At 40.2% G+C, this 21,178-nt stretch overlaps 1 protein-coding gene across 1 annotated transcript in view; it reads right to left on the minus strand.

Moving 5' to 3' along the window:
* Positions 1–1,790: 1,790 nt before the first annotated feature.
* The window catches only part of SDHA (succinate dehydrogenase complex flavoprotein subunit A), a 121,819-nt gene continuing 102,431 nt past the window's right edge, over positions 1,791–21,178 (minus strand). The window contains exons 11-15 of the mRNA XM_073678451.1: positions 19,640–19,758; positions 18,026–18,137; positions 17,285–17,415; positions 5,767–5,877; positions 1,791–2,014 (exon numbers count right to left, since the gene is read on the minus strand). Of these exons, the coding sequence (XP_073534552.1) occupies positions 1,928–2,014; positions 5,767–5,877; positions 17,285–17,415; positions 18,026–18,137; positions 19,640–19,758 (560 nt within the window). The 3' untranslated portion in view covers positions 1,791–1,927. The remainder of the gene's footprint in view (positions 2,015–5,766; positions 5,878–17,284; positions 17,416–18,025; positions 18,138–19,639; positions 19,759–21,178) is intronic.

Consider the following 21,178-nt stretch of genomic DNA (forward strand, 5'->3'; position numbering starts at 1 on the left):
GAAAAATGCACCAAAATAGCAAAGTTTTGCAGCAGCTTTTTAGTTGAGGTTTTGTTCCATAAATGGATTTTTTTTCTAGAAGCACTGAAATCAGGGCTTCTAAGGGAGAAATCTGCCCGATAGATGGAATCCAGTGAAGCATAATGGGATTTGTGGGTTTACCACAATGGTATAAGTCTCTTCTGAAATGTAATGACAGCGTTACCGAAATGTATGATACAAATTCCAAATATGCTTAATACACTGGTGTGCCAGATGCCTAAAGGCTGTTTGCGCTTTGCTGTAGTATTAAGTCTACAGTATTTGGCAATTTATTAAAAAAAAAATATCAAATGTATAACCTATATTAATTATACTTGCAACAAAGTAATGTTAAATATACACTTGCCATATATCGGGCTATGAATACCTTATTGGCATGTTTGACCTTCACAACTAATATAGAGGCAAATACAAAGCACTAAATCAATATTGCGCTACCTGCATCAAGTATTTAACTGGCCACGCAAGGTTATAAACAGGTCATTCACCTCCTCAATCCCAGCTGGTAGCAGTGGCTTCACTTTCTGAAAAGCCTGAGACTGTCTTCACTTGCAGAAGCCCATACTAAGGAGAAACAGAACATGTACAACTTGATATGGGGATTCACCTTTCTAGCTTGGTCTAGGATGCATAGGTCATCATTCAGCAACCATTGAAACACATAATATGACTCCGGTACATCCATTTATTTCCACTTGTATAACATGGTAAGAAACGTAATCAATATAACACTAACCGCAGTAATATTATTACTATGGAGACTGGATATATTCCTTGCACTTATCAGCACAGGGTTGGATGACAAACAAGCCCTAGAGTACATTTTAATTATTAAAACATTATCTGAAAATACCATTAAGCCTGCTCCACACAAGCCGATCTCTAAAAGAACACAACATGGACCTCTAAAATGAATAAATCCGCCATACTGAGATGTCAGAAACCAAATACACACAACGCAGACTGGAGTGTTTAAAATATGGAAGCATTGTGTTTCACAAATACTTTAAATGGACATTTTCCATCTGCAAAAGGGATGAGAGTAGAGGATGCGGCAATTAAAGAAAAAAAGGGCACATTTTAAACATCAGTGTATAGAGAGAGTAACATAAGCTCTATATTCTGCACTGCAAAATACATACCAACGAGTGATAAATAGGCAACCATGGATGCGTAGCTATACACTAGTAGAATGAGTGTATACCAATAAAAATTAACTTTGAATAATTTCTTAAAGAAGCACTCTGATCAAAGTTTTTATCCTAACATATTGCAATCACCATATTCTATAGCACTGTGCACTTACAATTGCTCATTTTGCCTTTCTACCCAGCTAATTCTCCTCTTTTCTCTGGTCTATGTAGAAACAGAAAGTTTTTTGTCCCTGCAGAATTCCTTCCCCTCTTCAACTTCTGACCCAGCTGCTCCCTCCTTCCCCCTGCCAGGGACTTTTGCAGTGATGCATGACTCATGCAATGAAAATGGACCTCCTGTTTCTACATTTCTATTTCTACATAGAGCTTAGAAGGATTCAGCTAGTCAGTTTTTAATCATGTGATGTCACAGACCTAAAGGAAAAGAGAAGAATTAGCTGTGTAGAAAGGTAAAATAAGCAATTGTAAGTACACAGTGCCATATAATGCGATGATTGCAGTATACTAACTTTGATGGGAGTGCTTCCTCAAGGTAGAGTAAAAAATAAAATACAAAGCTCCATCAAGCAGTGTCTAGTAATGAGGACATGCAGGTTTCAAAATAAAGTTAACTTTAATGGCCAGGGATAAGCAAGATGGCAAACAGCGGGGTGTTTTGCATAATCACTATTGTCAGAAAGCTGTTATATATGACAAATTAGAGTTCACTGTCCCAGAGAACGGTGTGCAATTTAGTAGGATCGGATGGCAGGAGGGACTGAAGCACAGTCTTGCTCGTCCAGGGTTGAGTCAATTACTGGTCTGTATTGTAAAGTGACCTAGAAATAAAACAAAAAAAAAAAGTTTAATCAAGCAGAATAATAATGTTAGAGCACAAAATAAAGCACGAAGCCAAGTTGTTATACTGAGCATGATATCCTATAGGCTGCGATATGCGGTTTCCATATGTTGTTTTCAGGAAACTGTAAACCTCTTTTTCCAGAAATACTACAGACAATGAAGGTTTTCTGGTTGACACCGCGCATTTTGTTTAAATGGGCTCCTTGCATTTTACACTTGCCCTTGATAATGGAGTTGATTGTAGGTTGGCAAACTTTAATGTTAGTACATGTGCAAACACACATCCAAAGAATGACAGAGTAAATTCCACGTATTAACTCTTAAATGAAAAGGTCTCTGTATTATGTACTTTTACATTTTTGTTGCTGTAAAATGCGAATCTTGGTAACTACCAAACCTGTCAGAATAAGCTCACTGATGGATTCACAATTCAAGGAGTACTATCATAATATTATATTGCTTTAGTTAGTGACACAGAATGAAAATAAGCAAGTTTGCAAGTGAGTTGCTTTTTCTATCTGCTGTAATTCTCCTGATACCTTACATAATATAAACTAGTTTCCAAGATCGACCACCAGTGTCTGGTTGAGTATGGGCAGTAGTTACAATCCAGAACAGGCGCTATAGAGCTATTCTCAAGCAGCACACAGCTCTGCAGTGTAATTACTTCATGGTTGCAGGGGGCAGGCACTACTCTTAGGCCACGGCCCCACTATCAGTCATTGGTCAGTATTTTTTCTCAGGAGTGGGAGCCAAAACCAGGAGTGGGTGATAAATGCAGAATTGGTGACTTGTTTCTATTATACCTTTTCTTGGATTGTTCCTCACCTGGTTTTGGCTCCCACTCCTGAGAAAAAATACTGACCGAATACTGATAGTGGGGCTGTGGCCGTAGAGTGACAGTCCTTGGCGGTTTCCTTCTGCTACTGTCATTGTTCTGAAGTGTATACTATTAGAACTACATGTATATCTGCATAGTCACCGTATGACACTTCCTGTTGCGGTCTTTTATGTTCAGATGACACACTTCCAATGCGTTCCAAAATTGGGTTCCACCACTTCAGACAAAGCCATTTCAGGTTCCGGACATACGCCACCAATGCATGCTAGTGTTTTATCACCATGGCAACGCAAACACCCCTTACAGCCTTTTAATTATTATGGCGGCTATTTAAACATTCGGATATGAGGGGACAATAATGCTTTTTTCCACAGGGATTAGACAATTACCCTATTACCTTTGCACTGTTAGTTGCTGACACCTTTTTTCCTCAGCAATCCGGTAAGCACTCTGTCTTTATAGGCACTCTAGCTATTTTTTCCTCTACTTTATACACTCAGATCAGGGCTGTCACTATACACCTTTACCCCCTAGTGGTAGTAACATGAATTGCGACATTTTTTGCTAGTTATAACGTTTTCATGCATGTTTTTCCTTAAACTTATTTTTATATTGTGCTACTTTTGACTCCATTTACATACCTCCAATGACATTGAGTAACTTGATTGATACGCTGTTCACAATATACTTGTTACATGTTATATGTGAGGATTATTGAAACTCTATAAAAGGCTGTTTTTACCTCCTTTGTAGATGTATTACAATTTTTCTTTGACATAAGATATGTATTTTCCGCCTTTATGTTTATTTTTTCTATTGTATATTACAGTCTTATGAAGGTCGATGTTAATGACCGAAATATTACTTTATTGGGATTGCTTTTCTGAATAAATTCTTTTCATTACTAAATACAAGAGTGACAGATTTTGTTTCTACATGATTAAGGGTTGTCATCCTATCTAGGCACTTTATTGATTTGGAGAGACGTGCATCTTTATTCATCATATTGTTAGAACCCTCCTGTTAGTTTTTGCTATCTTGTGTTTTGCGGTCACTTGACCTGCTGCCTATATATTCCAGCTCCACCCTTCTGGCTTTGCTGGACTTCAGTGTTTTTTGCCTGTCTCTCTAGCCAGGTGCTTCGGTGCCTATCTCTGTCTAGTTTGCTTGGTCCTCTGGGGCCGCTAGTACTTTTTGTCCGTTTGTCTTTTTGCTCTGCAACAACTTCTGCTAGGAGGTGTCCCCTTTTTGTTCCAGTCCTTAGTTCTTTTAGGGACCCCTCCCTTTATTCTATAGGTCTCCGTTCAGACTAGCCGAAGACGAAGGTGGGTCTGTTCACAAGGAACAGGCAGCCCGCTACATCGTAGTGATTCAGCTTAGTCTTACTGTAGGGACAACTTTGCCCATTCTTTCCTTAGTTTATGTTGCAGATCATAACACATATAGAAATAACAGTGCATTTGAAAACGCATACGGCTCAGGAAAGAGCAGATTAGGAGAACTGTTCTGGACACTGCTGATGCTTGAAGTGGGAGCCTTGTGATTAGGCAGGTCTCAAAGCAGCTTGGTCAGGAGTTGAGTGTGAGTGAGAGAAAGGTGAGCATTTAACTGCTCTATAGAAATTAATGGTCTGGAGAGAGCTATCTGGGATCTCCCTTTGTTAAACTCCTCTCTTACTGCCACAGCAGCATCTGAGTATTTACAGTGCTGGAACCAAAGCTTGGTCTGGTCCCAGCTCACAAAGAAGGAGCTCAGCCATGTATAACAACCAGCTTCTGCTGCGAATGGCACAGGTACAACGCCTGAGCCCAGGCCAACTCCATGGCATAATTGTACGCCCAATGGCGGGAAATCACCTGCAATTTGGACATGCAGTTACACCTATACATGGGAAGAGGCTCATAAAATCTCAGGTTGCATTCATAGGGTCAGGTTTTTGAAAATAAAGGGCACAACTGGATTCAAGAGGTCTATTCTTCATAGGAGTATTCTGTTTATGATCCATTCCTGGATTTGACTTAAACTCCATAAAAACCTGAATATGGAAACATATCCCTACTGAGGGTTATTTCACACACACAAAAAAGTTGTCTTTCATGACTTGTGCCTTGTCTGACAAGGGGCATGGCCGTGCATGCAGCACTGTGGAAAAAATGTGCTTAAAGGCAACTAAAAAAGTGGTGTTAAACTTAGAACAAATGGGCTAAAAATATGCCAAATTTATCAAACTGCATGAACTATTAAGATAAATCTGGTACACTTTAAAACAGTCTAGTCTAAGTTTGCACTGTCAAGGAAGCAAAGGGTAATGATCCATCTGCCCCTGTGATCTTTGGAGAAACGCCACTTTTGATGCAGTTTTTTTTTAACCAAAGACAGGAGTGGATTCTAAAGGAACGGGAAACATAACAGACTTGTACTTCTTTTCTCCTTGCTGTATTCATTTCTGGCTTTAGCTCAAAAAACAGCATAAAAAAATAGAAGTAGCATTATTTTTCCCTAAAGACTGAGTGTATCCACCCTTAGTCTTCCCTACCAAACTTAATTTGTGAGGTCTCAGGTGTAGGTGTGTGTGTGTGTGTGTGTGTGTGTGTGTGTGTGTGTGTGTGTGTGTGTGTGTGTGTGTGTGTGTGTGTGTGTGTTATATATATATGTATGCGCACAGGTTTTCAACTTCTTAGGAACATGTTGAACAGACAACAGTAACTCTGCATTGGCAAAAAAAAATAAGAAAATGAGGTCCAAACTATGCCACCTCTACATACATATGGGCATGTATTGGCGATACAACTCCCCCAAGGGAGTTCCTAGAGTTGTAATACTGGCAAACATAATGTAAGGAAGATCTTATTTTATTTGCCCCAGTCTTGTGTGGTGCAGCCAAATTACCTTGCCCTTCTGATCAACAAATGAGAGTGTATGTTTTCTCCAATGTTCTTCAATAGGTTTCTTCTGCTGTCCTTGCAGTGGCTTGGAGAAATCATATTCATCAATTCTAACCTACAAATAAACAGATAAAAGACCTAATCAGTCATTCTAATCATTATGAAACAGACACAGACAGTAATACCGCTCCACCACTGAATAGGGCCTAATCGGTCTTAAAATGTAAAAAGAGGTTGGTGACTTTTACTTATCTTTAACAATTGTGTTGGGGACATGATTTTGTGACACTAATATATAAGTATTAGGAGTTCTCTTGCACTTGTAAGTGCAGCCTTCTGCAGACTGAACAGTCTCCTGTGCACAAAATAGCAGCTGATGGAGGAGCATTTGACGAGACCTGTTCATCAGCCTGCTCCAGGTGAAAAACACTGTACAGGAAAGCGGTCTTTAATTTGAGGAAGTGGATGGACAGATCTGGCCACATGCCTCTGAATCAGTGACCATGGTGAGAATCGGAACTCAATGCGCTCACTGAAGAAAGTCGCACTTCACAAAGGAGGAGAACCTGTGATAATAAGTATAGTTAAGGGCCATAAAATCACATCCGCAACACAACTGTTAAAATAAAGATCAAATGGCAAATCTCTTTACATTTCAAGAGGAACACAACTACTGTTAACATATAGCAAAGATTGCAGTATTAATAAACTCAATAAGATATGTAAAGTAAGTGTCAATTCTTCTTACTGAGCTAACAGTATGCAGTATTATGTACAAATCTTGCAAATGGTAGGGTAATGCTGAGCTATAAAACGTGGTAAAAAATATCTTACATAGCCCTTGGCTGATCATGCATCTAGTTTTAATAGGAAGTAGTAAATAAGCTCATGTTGAACAACTATCACAAAGGCTTTTTTATCCCATGGGAACAAAAGATCAGGCAAGAAATCGAACATGACCAATATCTCACTCCCACCCGACATTTGCTGTTGGGGCACAGTTTGGACACCCTCATACACAATAGATGATCAGCCATACTAAGAGAAGTTCTGACATATACAGTACAGTACACAGAGTCTGTGACAGATAGCCAACAGTGGCATACATCACTCATACACTAATATGAGAGCTACTTTACACATACGCCATGGATAGCTTTGCGATCTACCTGTTAAAAAGATGCAATCATAGCCTATGGGTTACTAATGTCAGTGTGAGGCATCAGTCATCCATAGATAGGCTAAATTATCAACTGTTTAGCCGATAAGACATGAAAGGCTATGGAGGAACTCCATAAAATATCCCTTAGGTTAAGTGCACATGTAGCATTTTTGATGCGTTTTCTCTGCGCGGAAATTCATCAAAAACGCTAGGTAATCAGTCTGCCAGCTAACGCAATGACAATCCTGATGTGCTGCGCACAAGATGCAGAATTTTCAGCTCAGGATTGTCATAAAGTTTAAATATGCAGCATGTGCATTTTATGTAGCGTAAATGCAGCGTTTCCCACCCATTGACTTTAATTGAACCGCAGCAAACCCGCAGGTATAAAAATGTTTGCGGATTTGCTGCATATTTGACTAGTCAATGGGTCAAATACGCTGCAAAAACGCACACAGAGTGGCAACCGGGTTGGCTGGGGAAGACTACTTCTCCCATCATCCGACCACCGCTCCCGCTGATAACAGTGAGAGTGGCGCGGCTGAGGGGAGCAGTAGTCTCCTCAGGAGCGCCGGCGTGTGTGCGGTGAGTTTAAGAAGAAAGAAAAAAAGTAAAAAAAATTTAAAAAAACACCTATCCGGTACCCTCGCGAAGTCCCCCAGTGTCCTGATCACTCGGCAGCTGGCGGTACACTGATGGGAGTGCGCTCACTCCTGCAGTGTACATCGCTGCTGTGCCGGCTGAGGTCACAGCTGATGAGCTCGGGACCTCACTTTACGGCACTAAGAATGTTCCCACGTACCATTGATGCTGAGGTCACTGGGGCTGATCAGCTGTTCTTCAGCTGATGAACCCATGTAACCTCACTCCTGCAGCAGAGCCATGTACACTGACAGCAATGTGCACTGGCAGGAGTGTAATCGCTCCAGTCTTCTACAGCAGTCACATCAGTGATTGATGTGACTGCTGTAGAAGTGACCCGGATTGCCGAGGGACAATCTGGATTACGTTGTGACGGCAGACAGGGGAGGGATATGTTTTTTTTTATTTATTTTTTTACAGTAGATCGAGGGATTCAGAGACTGGGCGTGCAATATATATATTTTTTAATTATTAAAACCGTGTGCCATTTTATTTCAATAAAATACTTTATTCTGGCCGTGTCTTTTTTTGAAAAAGCGTCGTAAACTTTACTAAGGGGTTAGTAATGGGGGCGTCTTATAGACGCCTCTCCATTACTAACCTGGGCTTCATGTCAGCTGCCAATACAAGGCTGACATGAACCCCAACCCCATTCGCCACCACTACATAGCAGTGGGAAGAACGGAGGCTAAGTGCCAGATTTGGCGCATCTTATGGAAAATTTGATCAAGAGAGATTTGCTTGTCGGAAAAATAAAGCAGAGAGAATCTCCTCTACTGCTGTACTTGTGGCTAATCAGCCTGAGCAAGACCCAGACTTACATTTTAAACAATTGAAGAAACTTCTCATCAAAGAGTTAAAAACATGGTGGGACTATACCACTCTGAACTCATATTGAAGATAAAATGGTCCCTAGGGGCTTAAGAATTAAAAAACTGCCCACCACTGAATACTCACCAGAATTTTTAACTGCATGGAATAATATCCTAATGGATTTCTCCGCACAACTCCTGAAATTGATTGTCCAGCATGAGCAGGATATATTGGATAAACTTAAGGAGGACATAGAAAAAAATAAAAATGTGGCAGTACAAACATGTAACTCCAGAGAATGGGATACATGGAATAAGGACAAAGAAAAAGCTTGGAAATTTGGAAGAGGATATTATTGTACTTAAAAAAATCCAAATTTCAAAGGCACAAAAATGATTAGGCTTGCAATGAGGTACAGTATATTCATGGACGAGTAAATACAAAAAGAGCACATATAAAGATGGACAATCTATCCTTAAAAAACAAGGACACAAAAAAACTTTCCCATTCGTATAGAAAAGTGAATTTTTCGGACACAGATTCCCCTGTGGAGCATACACATGAGAACACAACGGAGGATCTATCAGACACATCCCTGGAGTGCAATATGGACTCTGCTACTAGAAATAACACTCTGTATAATACCTCAAACAAATATCCCAAGTCTTTCCTGAATCTTGGAAGTTCAAAAAACTATGCGGGAGGAAACATAAGAAATCGCAGATACCCGCAGCGACAAAACAAATGGAACCACAAAAAGTAATTAATTTGTCTAGTTATGTGATAACTGACTCTTAAAATGAACTATTGTCCAGAGGTTTGTCTTTTTCTCCCACAAATCACTTTGATATTTATCGTACTTTAATGGATGTCAATAATTTGTTAGGGGTTTAACGCTAAAATGTCTTTTTTTTAAATCTAGAGAAAATAGAAAAAGGTCTATAGATGAATCATGTCCAAATATAGGATCTTTTTGGAACAAAGTAAAATTATGATTTGAGAGAATTACATTCAGAATCTATTGATAGTGAAATGGATGTTTTACATGAAAATAATGGTTTAAATTCATTTTATTATCCTATACAGTCACGTCCTTCTATTTTGGATCAATTCCAAACCACAATAGAGGGTGAATTAATAACACTAAAAGAACAAAAAAATAAAAGTAAGGTGTTTGAAAATATTTCTCATAAAGAAAGACTGGCGATTGCAGAGTTCTGTTCTAATCCTGATCATCTTATTTGACGTGCTGATAAGGCGGTGGAATCGTATTATTGAATGCTGGTCTATATGAAAAATTAAATATGATCATGTTGGAAGATAAATGATGCATATATAGAACTTACAACATACCAGACTATCATTTCAGGTGAAGTTGGCATTGGTCTTAGAGGAGGGGGTGAACATGGAGGCCATCATAGAGAATTTAAAAAATGATCTTATGGTGGTATTTCCAGTGGTGGCTGCCTTTTATTCATTACCAAAAATACATAAAAATGCTTTCCCCCCTCCTCTAAGACCAATAGTAGTGGGAATAGGAATCTTAGGAGAGAGACTGAACCAGTGGGTGGACATATACTTACTGCCACTGATTAGAGAGTTACCCAGCTACATAAGGGATACCAAACACGTCATCTCCTCCTTGGATGGACAAAAATGGGAATCTAGTTTCATATGGATCACATGCGATGTGGTTTCCTTATATCCATGTATTCCCCACCATCAGGCATTAAATGTATTGTCCACTCATCTAGACAAATACAGCGCATATACCACAGCCATGAAACAATTTTTTATAATGGCTGTGGAGTATTTACTGAAACAACTATTTAACGTTCAATAAAAAGTTTTTTCTCCAAAAACGGGGAGTCCCAATGGGTGCCACTTTTTCCCCTTGTCTAGCAAACTTGTATATGTCCCAATGGGAGGAGTTATTTTTGTTTGCAGACAGTCCGTTCTCATCCCATATCAGGTGGTATGGTCGCTATATAGATGACCTGCTCCTGATATGGGATGGGAACATGGAGGAGGCCAATGAATTCGTCTCATATTAATAGTAATGATATGAACTTGAAATTCACCTTAAATATGAATGCTCATGGTATCAACTTTTTGGACATCACTTTAGAAGGACACCTCATGCGGGGCATACAGATCTCCCCATATACCAAAAATACTGACGTTAACTCCACCTTGTTGGCAACGTCATGCCATCCCCCTCAAGTAGTCATGAATTTGCCAGTGGGAGAATACTTCAGACAACACATTATGGAAGCGGGAATCTGTGAATGTGGGCAATAAATTGAGTCGCAGGAATTATCCAAAATGGATGCTGGATGGGGAGAGTGCAATAGTGGGTAATATAGATAGAGAAGACATGCTAGCGGTTAATAAGGGCAGAAAGAAGTAATTTACTACACAAGACAAACAGAATTTCATTTTCTACTAACTATAGCATGGAATTCAAAGAGGTTAAAAACATCAAAAAAAGAAATATCCCAATGTTGTTGCAGGATAAAAAAAATTAAAAGATATTAAAAACACCTATAAACTATGTAGCCAAAAGAAAACCTTCACTAGGTGCCATGCTCTCTCCCACATTATTCTCCACTAATAAATCTCCTACATCTACTTGGCTAAGAAACGTGGGGTTCCATAACTGCTGCCATACGAGGTGCACGTGTTGTAACTTTGTAGTCAGAACTGATAAATTCACCTCCCTAGTCACTAACAAGGAATATAACTAACATTAAATCATATATAAACTGAAACCCTGCGTTTGTGGTTTATTTGATCACATGTACGGCATGCAAACTACAGTATGTGGGGTGCACGACAGGGGCATTAAAAATACGCACAAGAAGGCATATTTCTGACGCCAATATCAAATTAAGGGTTAAAAAGTTCTGCAGCCTCCAAACACTTTACTGACTACCACAATAGCGGTACCAGCACATTTAAAATTGTAGCTATTGAAAAAGTCCACAGACCTGCTCGTGGGGGTGATCATAAAAGGAAACTTATCAATAGGGAGTCTTGGTGGGTATATGCATTAAAAACACGGGTACCGCAAGATCCGTATATTTGACTCTTTGATTGTAGATATTTTTATTTATTTGTATATTTTGTATGTGTTTTTTTATTGGATCTAATTCTATATACACATCCATATAAACATAATGCACACAAACTCATTAATATAAATATATATAAATATAAATATATATAAATATAAATATATATATATATATAAATATATATATATATATATATATATACACATATATATATACACACACACACACATATAATATATATATAAATATATATATATATATATATACACACACACACATATAATATATATATATATATATATATATATATACATATATATACACACACACACACAGTACAGGCCAAAAGTTTGGACACATTCTCATTTAAAGATTTTTCTGTATTTTCATGACTATGAAAATTGTACATTCACACTGAAGGCATCAAAACTGTAAATTAACACCTCTTGAAGCTCGCCAAGAGTGTGCAAAGCAGTCATCAAAGCAAAAGGTGGCTACTTTGAAGAACCTAGAATATAAGACATATTTTCAGTTGTTTCACACTTTTTTAAGTATATAATTCCACGTGTTAATTCATAGTTTTGATGCCTTCAGTGTGAATGTATAATTTTCATAGTCATGAAAATACAGAAAAATCTTTAAATGAGAAGGTGTGTCCAAACTTTTGGTCTGTACTGTATGGCCCTCCTCACACCCATCCTGGTATGTATGGCACCTTCATCCCTCTTCCTGGTACGTATGGCCCCTCTTCATCCTTCATCCCTGTATGTATGGCCCCTCTTCATCCTTCACCCCTGTATGTATGGCCCCTCTCCATCCTTCATCCCTGTATGTATGGCCCCTCTTCATCCTTCACCCCTGTATGTATGGCCCCTCTCCATCCTTCATCCCTGTATGTATGGCCCCTCTTCATCCTTCATCCCTATCTATGCATGACCCCCTTAATCTATATCTATATCTATCTATCTATCTATTTGTTTGCAGTGATTCAACATTATAGAGATTTTGACCATGAGGAAACTTCACTCAGAAGGGTTAAAAGGTGAATGAGTAGTTGAGCTGCATTCCTTCAGGACATGACAGGTGCTTCTCACAAAATTAGATCATCAAAAAGTTAATTTATTTCAGTTCTTCAATGCAAAAAGTGAAACTCCTATATTATAAAGAGTCACTACAAACAGTGATCTATTGCAAGTGTTTATTTCTGTTACTGTTGAGGATTATGGCTTACAGCCAATGAAAACACAAAAGTCATTATTTCAGTAAATTAGAATAATTTACAAAAAACACCTGCAAAGGCTTCCTAAGCGTTTAAAAATGTCCCTTAGTCTGTTTCAGTAGGCTGCACAATCATGGGGAAGACTGCTGACTTAACAGATGTCCAGAAGGCAGCCATTGACCCACTCCACGAGGAAGGTAAGCCTCAAAAGGTCATTGTTAAAGAAGCTGGCTGTTCCCAGAGTGAGGTATCCAAGCATATTAATGGAAAGTTGAGTGGAAGGAAAAAGTGTGGTAGAAAAAGGTGCACAAGCAACCGGGATAAACGCAGCCTTGAAAGGACTGTTAAGAAAAGGCCATTCAAAAGTTTGGGGGAGATTCACAAGAAGTGGACTGCTGCTTGAGTCATTGCTTCAAGAGCCACTACACACAGATGTATCCAAGACATGGACTACAAGTGTCGCATTCCTTGTGTCAAGCCACTCATGACCAATAGACAACGCCAGATGCGTCTTACCTGGGCCAAGGAGAAAAATACCTGGCCTGATGCTCAGTGGTCTAAGGTGTTGTTCTCAGATGAAAGTAAATTTTGCACTTCATTTGGAAATCAAGGACCCAGAGTCTGGAGGAAGAGTGGAGAGGCACACAATCCAAGCTGCTTGAGGTCTAGTGTGAAGTTTCCACAATCAGTGATAGTTTGGGGAGCCATGTCATCTGCTGGTGTAGGTCCACTGTATTTTATCAAGACCAAAGTCAGCACAGCTGTCTACCAGGAAATTTTAGAGCACTTTATGCTTTCCTCTGCCGACAAGCATTTTGGAGATGGAAATGTCATTCTCCAGCAGGACTTGGCACCTGTCCACACTGCCAAAAGTACCAATACCTGGTTGAAAAACAACAGTATCATTGTGCTTGATTGGCCAGCAAACTCACCTGACCTTAACCCCATAGAGAATCTATGGGGTATTGTTAAGAGGAAGATGAGAGACACCAGACCCAACAATGCAGACGAGCTGAAGACTGCTATCAAAGCAACCTGGGCTTCCATAACACCTCAGCAGTGCCACACGCTGATCGCCTCCATGCCACGCTACATTGATGCAGTAATTGATACAGAATGAGCCCCGACCAAGTATTGAGTGCATTTACTGAACATACATTTCAGTAGGCCAACATTTCGGATTTTAAAATACTTTATATCAGCTTGAAAAATTATTTTAACTTACTGAGATACTGACTTTTGTGTTTTCATTGGCTGTGACTCAATCATCAACAGAAATAAACATGTGAAATAGATCACTCTGCTTGTAATGACTCTATATAATACGAGTTTCACTTTTTGTATCGAAGAACTGAAATAAATTAACTTTTTGATGATATTGTAATTTTGTGAGAAGCACCTGTAGTTTGTCTAGTTTTAGTTTAGAGTATGTATGCAATGACTAAGGACGGCTGTCTGTTTAGGCTTAATAAAAAGATTATTATTAATAGTAATCTAGCCAGTAAAGGCTAAGCAAACAGCTGCGGGCTGTTATTAATAGCAATGAACATTTTTGTTTAATGGTCCCTTCCCCAGCTACTAATATCAGCCCCCAGCTGGTTATGAAAGTGACGCGCGAGCCCACAACATTTTTTTTTTTTTTCAATTTTAGGCTCTGTGCCCATGATTCAGACTTGGCAGTGCTTTGGACGCATATTTTTCTGCGTCCAAACTGTTGCATTCTATTGAACGCAGGTAAATCCGCATGTGTTCACTGAACCATGCGGATTTACCACATTCTATACATTCTAATGGTTAAATAAATTTCCGTTGCGGAGATAAGCGACTCCGCAAGAGAATTTGACATGATGCGGTCCAGAAAGACGTGCGGCATGTCAGTGTCCACGGGTGATCCGCAGCCTCAGATGCACGCATGGTGGACATGGGATTTCTAGAAATCCCATCCACTATGCTGTAACATCTGGACACTGCGGGTTCAACGCTGTATAAAGACGCAGCTTCAAAATGCACAACGGCTCCTGATCGTGGCCACGTACCCAAACTCACCCGCAGCATGTAAATTTCTGTAGTGGATACGCCAGTCTCCGCTGCAGATTTTGACCGACTGAAATGTCATTATATGAGGTGGATTCATATTTACCGACAACAAAAATGCGGCATTAGAACACAGCGTTTCAGACGCAGCAAAAATACGCTGCGTCCAAAGCGCTGCTTGTTGCTGATCAGGGGGCATATAGCGGCTAATGAAACAGCTGTGAGCTGTAATTAAAGCCAGGGAACATGTTTGCCTAATGGCACCTTCCTAGGCTAAAAATAGCAGTTCCAGCTGCCCCAGAAAGACTTGAATTGGGAATGCTAATGGGATTAACATGTATGGGATTAGCTGACACCTAACCCTTTTGTGTTGTGATTGACAAGGTGTCAATCAGACCCTTTCATTACCAAACCTAATTAAAGTAAATAAACACACACAGAGTAAACACTATCTGAAATACAACAGACACATTCTTTAATCATTTAAATTAACCAATATACTCTCCCCAGTTCTGACAGTAATCCAAGGGTTAAAGCAATGTCCCACGTTTCTTTTCAAATAACTTTATTTAGCTCCAAAAAGCATTCATTGATGTACAAAAACCACACCAAAAACGCTTTAAAATAGAGGCAAAACGCACGTGGTTTTTTTTGGCAGCATTCTTCAGAAACGCTGAAGAAATTTCTGCTTCAAATCCTGAACGTGCACACATAGCCTTAACCAGATCCTTTTGAAGGATGCTATACACTTGTAGCAGTCACTAATGGATACCCTAATAAATATCTGTAAAAGATACCTCGTCTGAAATACTGTGGTCTACTTTTTAATACTATATATAAGTCCTTTCCCTTCCCGGTCAGTGCATAGGGTATGACGGAAAAGGGTTTAGCCAAGCTATTGACCCCTTCCCGCTGGAGCAAAGTTTCATTTTTTAACTTACATTTTTCCTGCCACTTCATCCAAAGCAATAACTTTATTTTTGTCCTGACAGTGATATAATGGCAGGTGTTATGTGGGGCGAGTTATAGCTTTGAATGCAATATAGTGGAAAATGGATTTTTTTTTCACAGCATTCTTTAAACAGAAAAATTACCAAACATGATTCTCCTAGTGAGTACAATTATGCCCATACCAAAGTTGTATAGGTTAAATTAAAAACGGCTGCATCCTCAAGAGGTTTAGAAGATACTAAAGACCGAAATGATCAGTATAAGGGAATTTCTACAGACATATACAGGTGCATCTCATCAAATTAGAATATCATCAAAAAGTTAATTTATTTCATTTCTTCAATACAAAAAGTCAAACTCATATATAGAGTCATTACTAACAGAATGATCTATTTCAAGTGTTTATTTATGTTAATGTTGATGATTATGGCTTACAGCCAATGAAAACACAAGTCATTATCTCAGTAAATTAAAATAATTAACAAAAAACACATGCAAAGGCTTCCTAAGCATTTAAAAAGGTCCCTTAGTCTGTTTCAGTAGGCTCCACAATCATGGGGAAGACTGCGGACTTGACAGATGTCCAGAAGACAGTCATTGACACTCCACAAAATCCCAGAATTCCAATTTTAATTTGGAACTCAAGGTCCCAGAGTCTGGAGGAAGAGTGGAGAGGCCACAATCCAAGCTGCTTGAGGCCTAGTGTGAAGTTTCCACAATCAGTGATGGTTTGGGGAGCCATGTCATCTGCTCGTTTAGGTCCACTGTGTTTAATCAAGGCCAAAGTCAGCACAGCCGTCTATCAGGAAATTTTAGAGCACTTCATGCTTCCCTCTGCTGACAAGCTTTTTGGAGATGGAAATTTCATTCTCCAGCAGGACTTGGCACCTGTCCACACTGCCAAAAGAGCCAATACCTGGTTTAAAAACCACAGTATCACTGTGCTTGATTGTTTAGCAAACTCACCTGACCTTAACCTCACAGACATTCTATGGGGTATCATCAAGAGGAAGATGAGAGACACCAGACCCAACAATGCAGACGAGCTGAAAGCTGCTATCAAAGCAACCCGGGCTTCCATAACACCTCAGCAGTGCCACAGGCTGATCGCCTCCATTGCACGCTACATTGATGCAGTAATTGATGCAAAAAGAGTCCCGACCAAGTATTGAGTGTATTGAGTGCATTCACATACATTTCAGTAGACCAACATTTCAGATTTTAAAAACATTTTTCAAGCTGTTATGAAGTATTCTAATTTACTGAGATAATGACTTTTGTGTTTTCATTAGCAGTAAGCCATAATCATCAACATTACAGAAATAAACACTTGAAATAGATCACTCTGTAATGACTCTATACAAGTTTCACTTTTTGTATTGAAGAACTAAATTAGAATATCATCAAAAAATTAATTTACTTTAGTGAGATGCACCTGTATATTTTTAGATTATATATAAATAATATCTCGAGTGATCGATATAGTGGTAATGGTAATATAATTTTTTTTGTGATGCAGAAAGTATAACTATTGTCAATACAGATTATATGAAAGACAGGATTGTTTCATTTAAGAAAGCAGAGATCGTGCTAAGGGTTTACATGCATCACAGATCCATCTCACCTTAAAGTCCTCTCTGGCATGAGCACCACGACTTTCTTTACGAGCTTCAGCTCCATAGATAGTCTGGAGAGCATTAAGCATTAGGTTTTGTAATTCAAGTGCCTCCACCAAATCAGTGTTCCAAACTATTCCTAAAATTGAGGATTAAAAAATGTGATTATATTACTTTTATCCTCACATGAAAGCAAATTACAAGCAGCTAGTTATCGATAAGAATGGAGGATGACTTATGCATTCTTGAGGGGTGTCTAACACCTGGCAATGCAGGTTGTTGTGGACTACAAATTGAACATTGTAAATACTGTTTGTTTATTACTAATGGCTTTACTTATGTGGCAGTGCCCTCAGAAACTGGGTTGATCAAATACACTATAGAGTCTCACAATGCTAAAGGCCCCTTAAAAAATAAAAACAGCATCCTGATTGATACATTCATTTTAGGTTTTCAGGATTTCATTAGTAATGCACAGGTGAGAGAACCTATGAAAATTTCTGATGCCTTGATAATAATTCCAACACGTGTGCAATATTAACAGAATCGTAAAAACATGTTCTATTGGGACAGTGAGGACTGGAATTTGGGAAACTAGACCTAGACCACTAAGATCTAGACCACTAAGACCTAGACCTAAAATCTGGTGAAGTCAATGTTGTGTATTTTACCCAGTGACTTACAGGAGAAACTAAAATTGAATTAGTTTGTAAAACCAATACCCAAAAAAAACCACCATGATGCATTACCTCTGTCGTACGTCTTGATGTCATCCATGGAAGAGTTGACTGCACTTAGCTTTTCACATCCTTCCTGTAGTACAGAGCCAGTTCGGAATACAGCAGCATGAGTCTGCATGGTCTGAAGCCAAAAATAATTATGAGCTCTAAATACCGATGTTTCAGTTCTCTACAACTCTAGGATACTATAGAAACAATAAATGAACAGCCAAAGGAACTGAAACACTTTCCATTGTCTATATTAAAATATGTATATATTAAAGGGGTATTCTCCAGTTTGAAAATTATCCCCTATCCATGGGATAGGCAATAACCTTCCGATCACTAGGGATGCATCCGCAAAGGCTCTGCAGAGTCCCACGTAAATGCAACAGTAGTCAATCATACGTCCAACCACTCCATTCACTCTTAATGGGAGCACTGGAGATTGCTGAGCGCTGTACTAGGCTGATATTAGGCACTCAGATGTCATCTCCCACTAGATCATTGGAAGTTTGAGTTGTGAAAGGTTATTATTGTACATAATGAGAGGAGATAAAAAGCCGGGCTGATCCTCCGCGCTGGTCCAGAGACACACGAGACTTCATGAGGAAGTGGCAGTGTAGCCACGAAACGTGTAGGCCATGGAATAAAGAAAGTTTTGGTTCATCATTAATCCTTGTGTGTCTCTGGACCAGCAAGGAGGATCAGCCCAGCTTCTTATCTCCTCTTATTGTTTACTGATCAGTGGTGTCTCCTGCAGCCGCCATCTGACGGGTGCTTCACAGTTGGTTGTGACTCACAACCTCAGAAGGTGAGTCAGACTGATGGTGGGACCTGGTATTTACTTTTATATGGATAAAGCCCTATGTGCGCTGTCTTTCCTATCTTTTATTAATGTACATATGCATTTACTGCATTAGTACTGTTTGACGCAAACCTCTATACTATTCACCAGCTATGTAAAATGGAGGGTCATGTCTCTACTACTTGATAAAGGGAGCTGTGTGCCCGAACACACGTAATTTTGAGACATTATAAAAAAAAAAAAAAAAGAAAAAAAAAGATGAATTTAATACTTTAGTTCCTAATGGATTCTGCATCATATATCTATGTCCTAATATTACTGTGGTGATTATTCATTCACTATCTTTTTCAGTGACAAAACTTACAGAATGTAGACCCCAATGCAAAGTCTCCTGAAGGGCCTTTTCTAGCCCTTTAATAGTATTGGTTTTCTTGTATGAGCCAGAGGAGTCTTTTGTGCACCATGAACTCCAGGGCCTGTATACGACTGCAATCCCTGCACTCACTATAGTTACGCCCCTGATCTCAGTGGCTAAAACGCTCTCTCCTTGCCTTGCATCCCCAGCAAAGGGATCCCGACATCTGAACTTTCTTTACGCTTACAATAGAGCCCAACTCCCTAAGGCGATCCTCTCCAACCACCATTTCATATACATACTTTGTCTAAACATATTAACCCCATTCTCGTTTATTTCATTATGCTGTCTACTAATTCCTCTATGGAATTCAGTTTAAGGAACTGAAGCTTTTACCTCCAACAAGCCCGTCCACAAAAGTAAAAAGTGAGAACACACAGTTACAGGCATGACTGACTAAATCACCAGTGTTCAGTAATACCTTCTGCATGTTGATTCTCAACTCTGAAGTTCTTGTGCTTCCATTGGCAAACCGTAATCTGTCAAGATTTGCCACAGACTCTTCTCCAGCATTAGCTTTGATAGAAGGCAGTTTTTCTCCTAGAAATCATGAATGAACCCTATATTTAAAAGTGGTTTTATATTGGCCAAAATATTACATATGTCAACCCAGTTGAAAGATGAATTTATGCTATTACTATGTAGTGAGGCATGAATTAACAAATGTCGTAGACAGGGCTGTGGAGTCGATAAGCCAAACCTGCGACTCAGACTCCTCAATTTCCCTTACACAGACTCCCACATATATTGCTTATATTTAAGTGAAAAATTTATTGTAGTACAATGTGAACATCAGACATTTAATCATTTTTATGATACAATAATCAAGATATTTAGATAGAATATAATGATGGATGGAGGGAGAGATGGATGGATAGAGGGATGGATGGAGGGAGAGAGGGATGGATGGAGGGAGAGAGGGATGGATGGATGGAGGGAGGGATGGATGGATGGATAGAGGGAGGGATGGATGGAGGGATAGAGGGAGGGATGGATGGAGGGATAGAGGGAGGGATGGATGGAGGGAGAGAGGGAGGGATGGATGGAGGGAGAGAGGGAGGGATGGATGGAGGGAGAGAGGGAGGGATGGATGGAGGGAGAGAGGGAGGGATGGATGGAGGGAGAGAGGGAGGGATGGATGGAGGGAGAGAGGGAGGGATGGATGGAGGGAGGGATGGATGGAGGGAGAGAGGGATGGATGGAGGGAGAGAGGGATGGATGGAGGGAGAGAGGGATGGATGGAGGGAGAGAGGGAGGGATGGATGGAGGGAGAGAGGGAGGGATGGATGGAGGGAGAGAGGGAGGGATGGATGGAGGGAGAGAGGGAGGGATGGATGGAGGGAGAGAGGGAGGGATGGATGGAGGGAGAGAGGGAGGGATGGATGGAGGGAGAGAGGGAGGGATGGATGGAGGGAGAGAGGGAGGGATGGATGGAGGGAGAGAGGGAGGGATGGATGGAGGGAGGGATGGATGGAGGGAGAGAGGGATGGATGGAGGGAGAGAGGGATGGATGGAGGGAGAGAGGGATGGATGGAGGGAGAGAGGGATGGATGGAGGGAGAGAGGGATGGATGGAGGGAGAGAGGGATGGATGGAGGGAGAGAGGGATGGATGGATGGAGGAGAGAGGGATGGATGGATGGAGGGAGAGAGGGATGGATGGAGGGAGAGAGGGATGGATGGAGGGAGAGAGGGATGGATGGAGGGAGAGAGGGATGGATGGAGGGAGAGAGGGATGGATGGAGGGAGAGAGGGATGGATGGAGGGAGAGAGGGATGGATGGAGGGAGAGAGGGATGGATGGAGGGAGAGAGGGATGGATGGAGGGAGAGAGGGATGGATGGAGGGAGAGAGGGATGGATGGAGGGAGAGAGGGATGGATGGAGGGAGAGAGGGATGGATGGAGGGAGAGAGGGATGGATGGAGGGAGAGAGGGATGGATGGAGGGAGAGAGGGATGGATG

Source organism: Phyllobates terribilis, unplaced genomic scaffold, assembly GCF_046119375.1.
Source record: "Phyllobates terribilis strain yellow unplaced genomic scaffold, ASM4611937v1 Scaffold_4__5_contigs__length_816908805, whole genome shotgun sequence".
NCBI classification, from domain to species: domain Eukaryota; kingdom Metazoa; phylum Chordata; class Amphibia; order Anura; family Dendrobatidae; genus Phyllobates; species Phyllobates terribilis.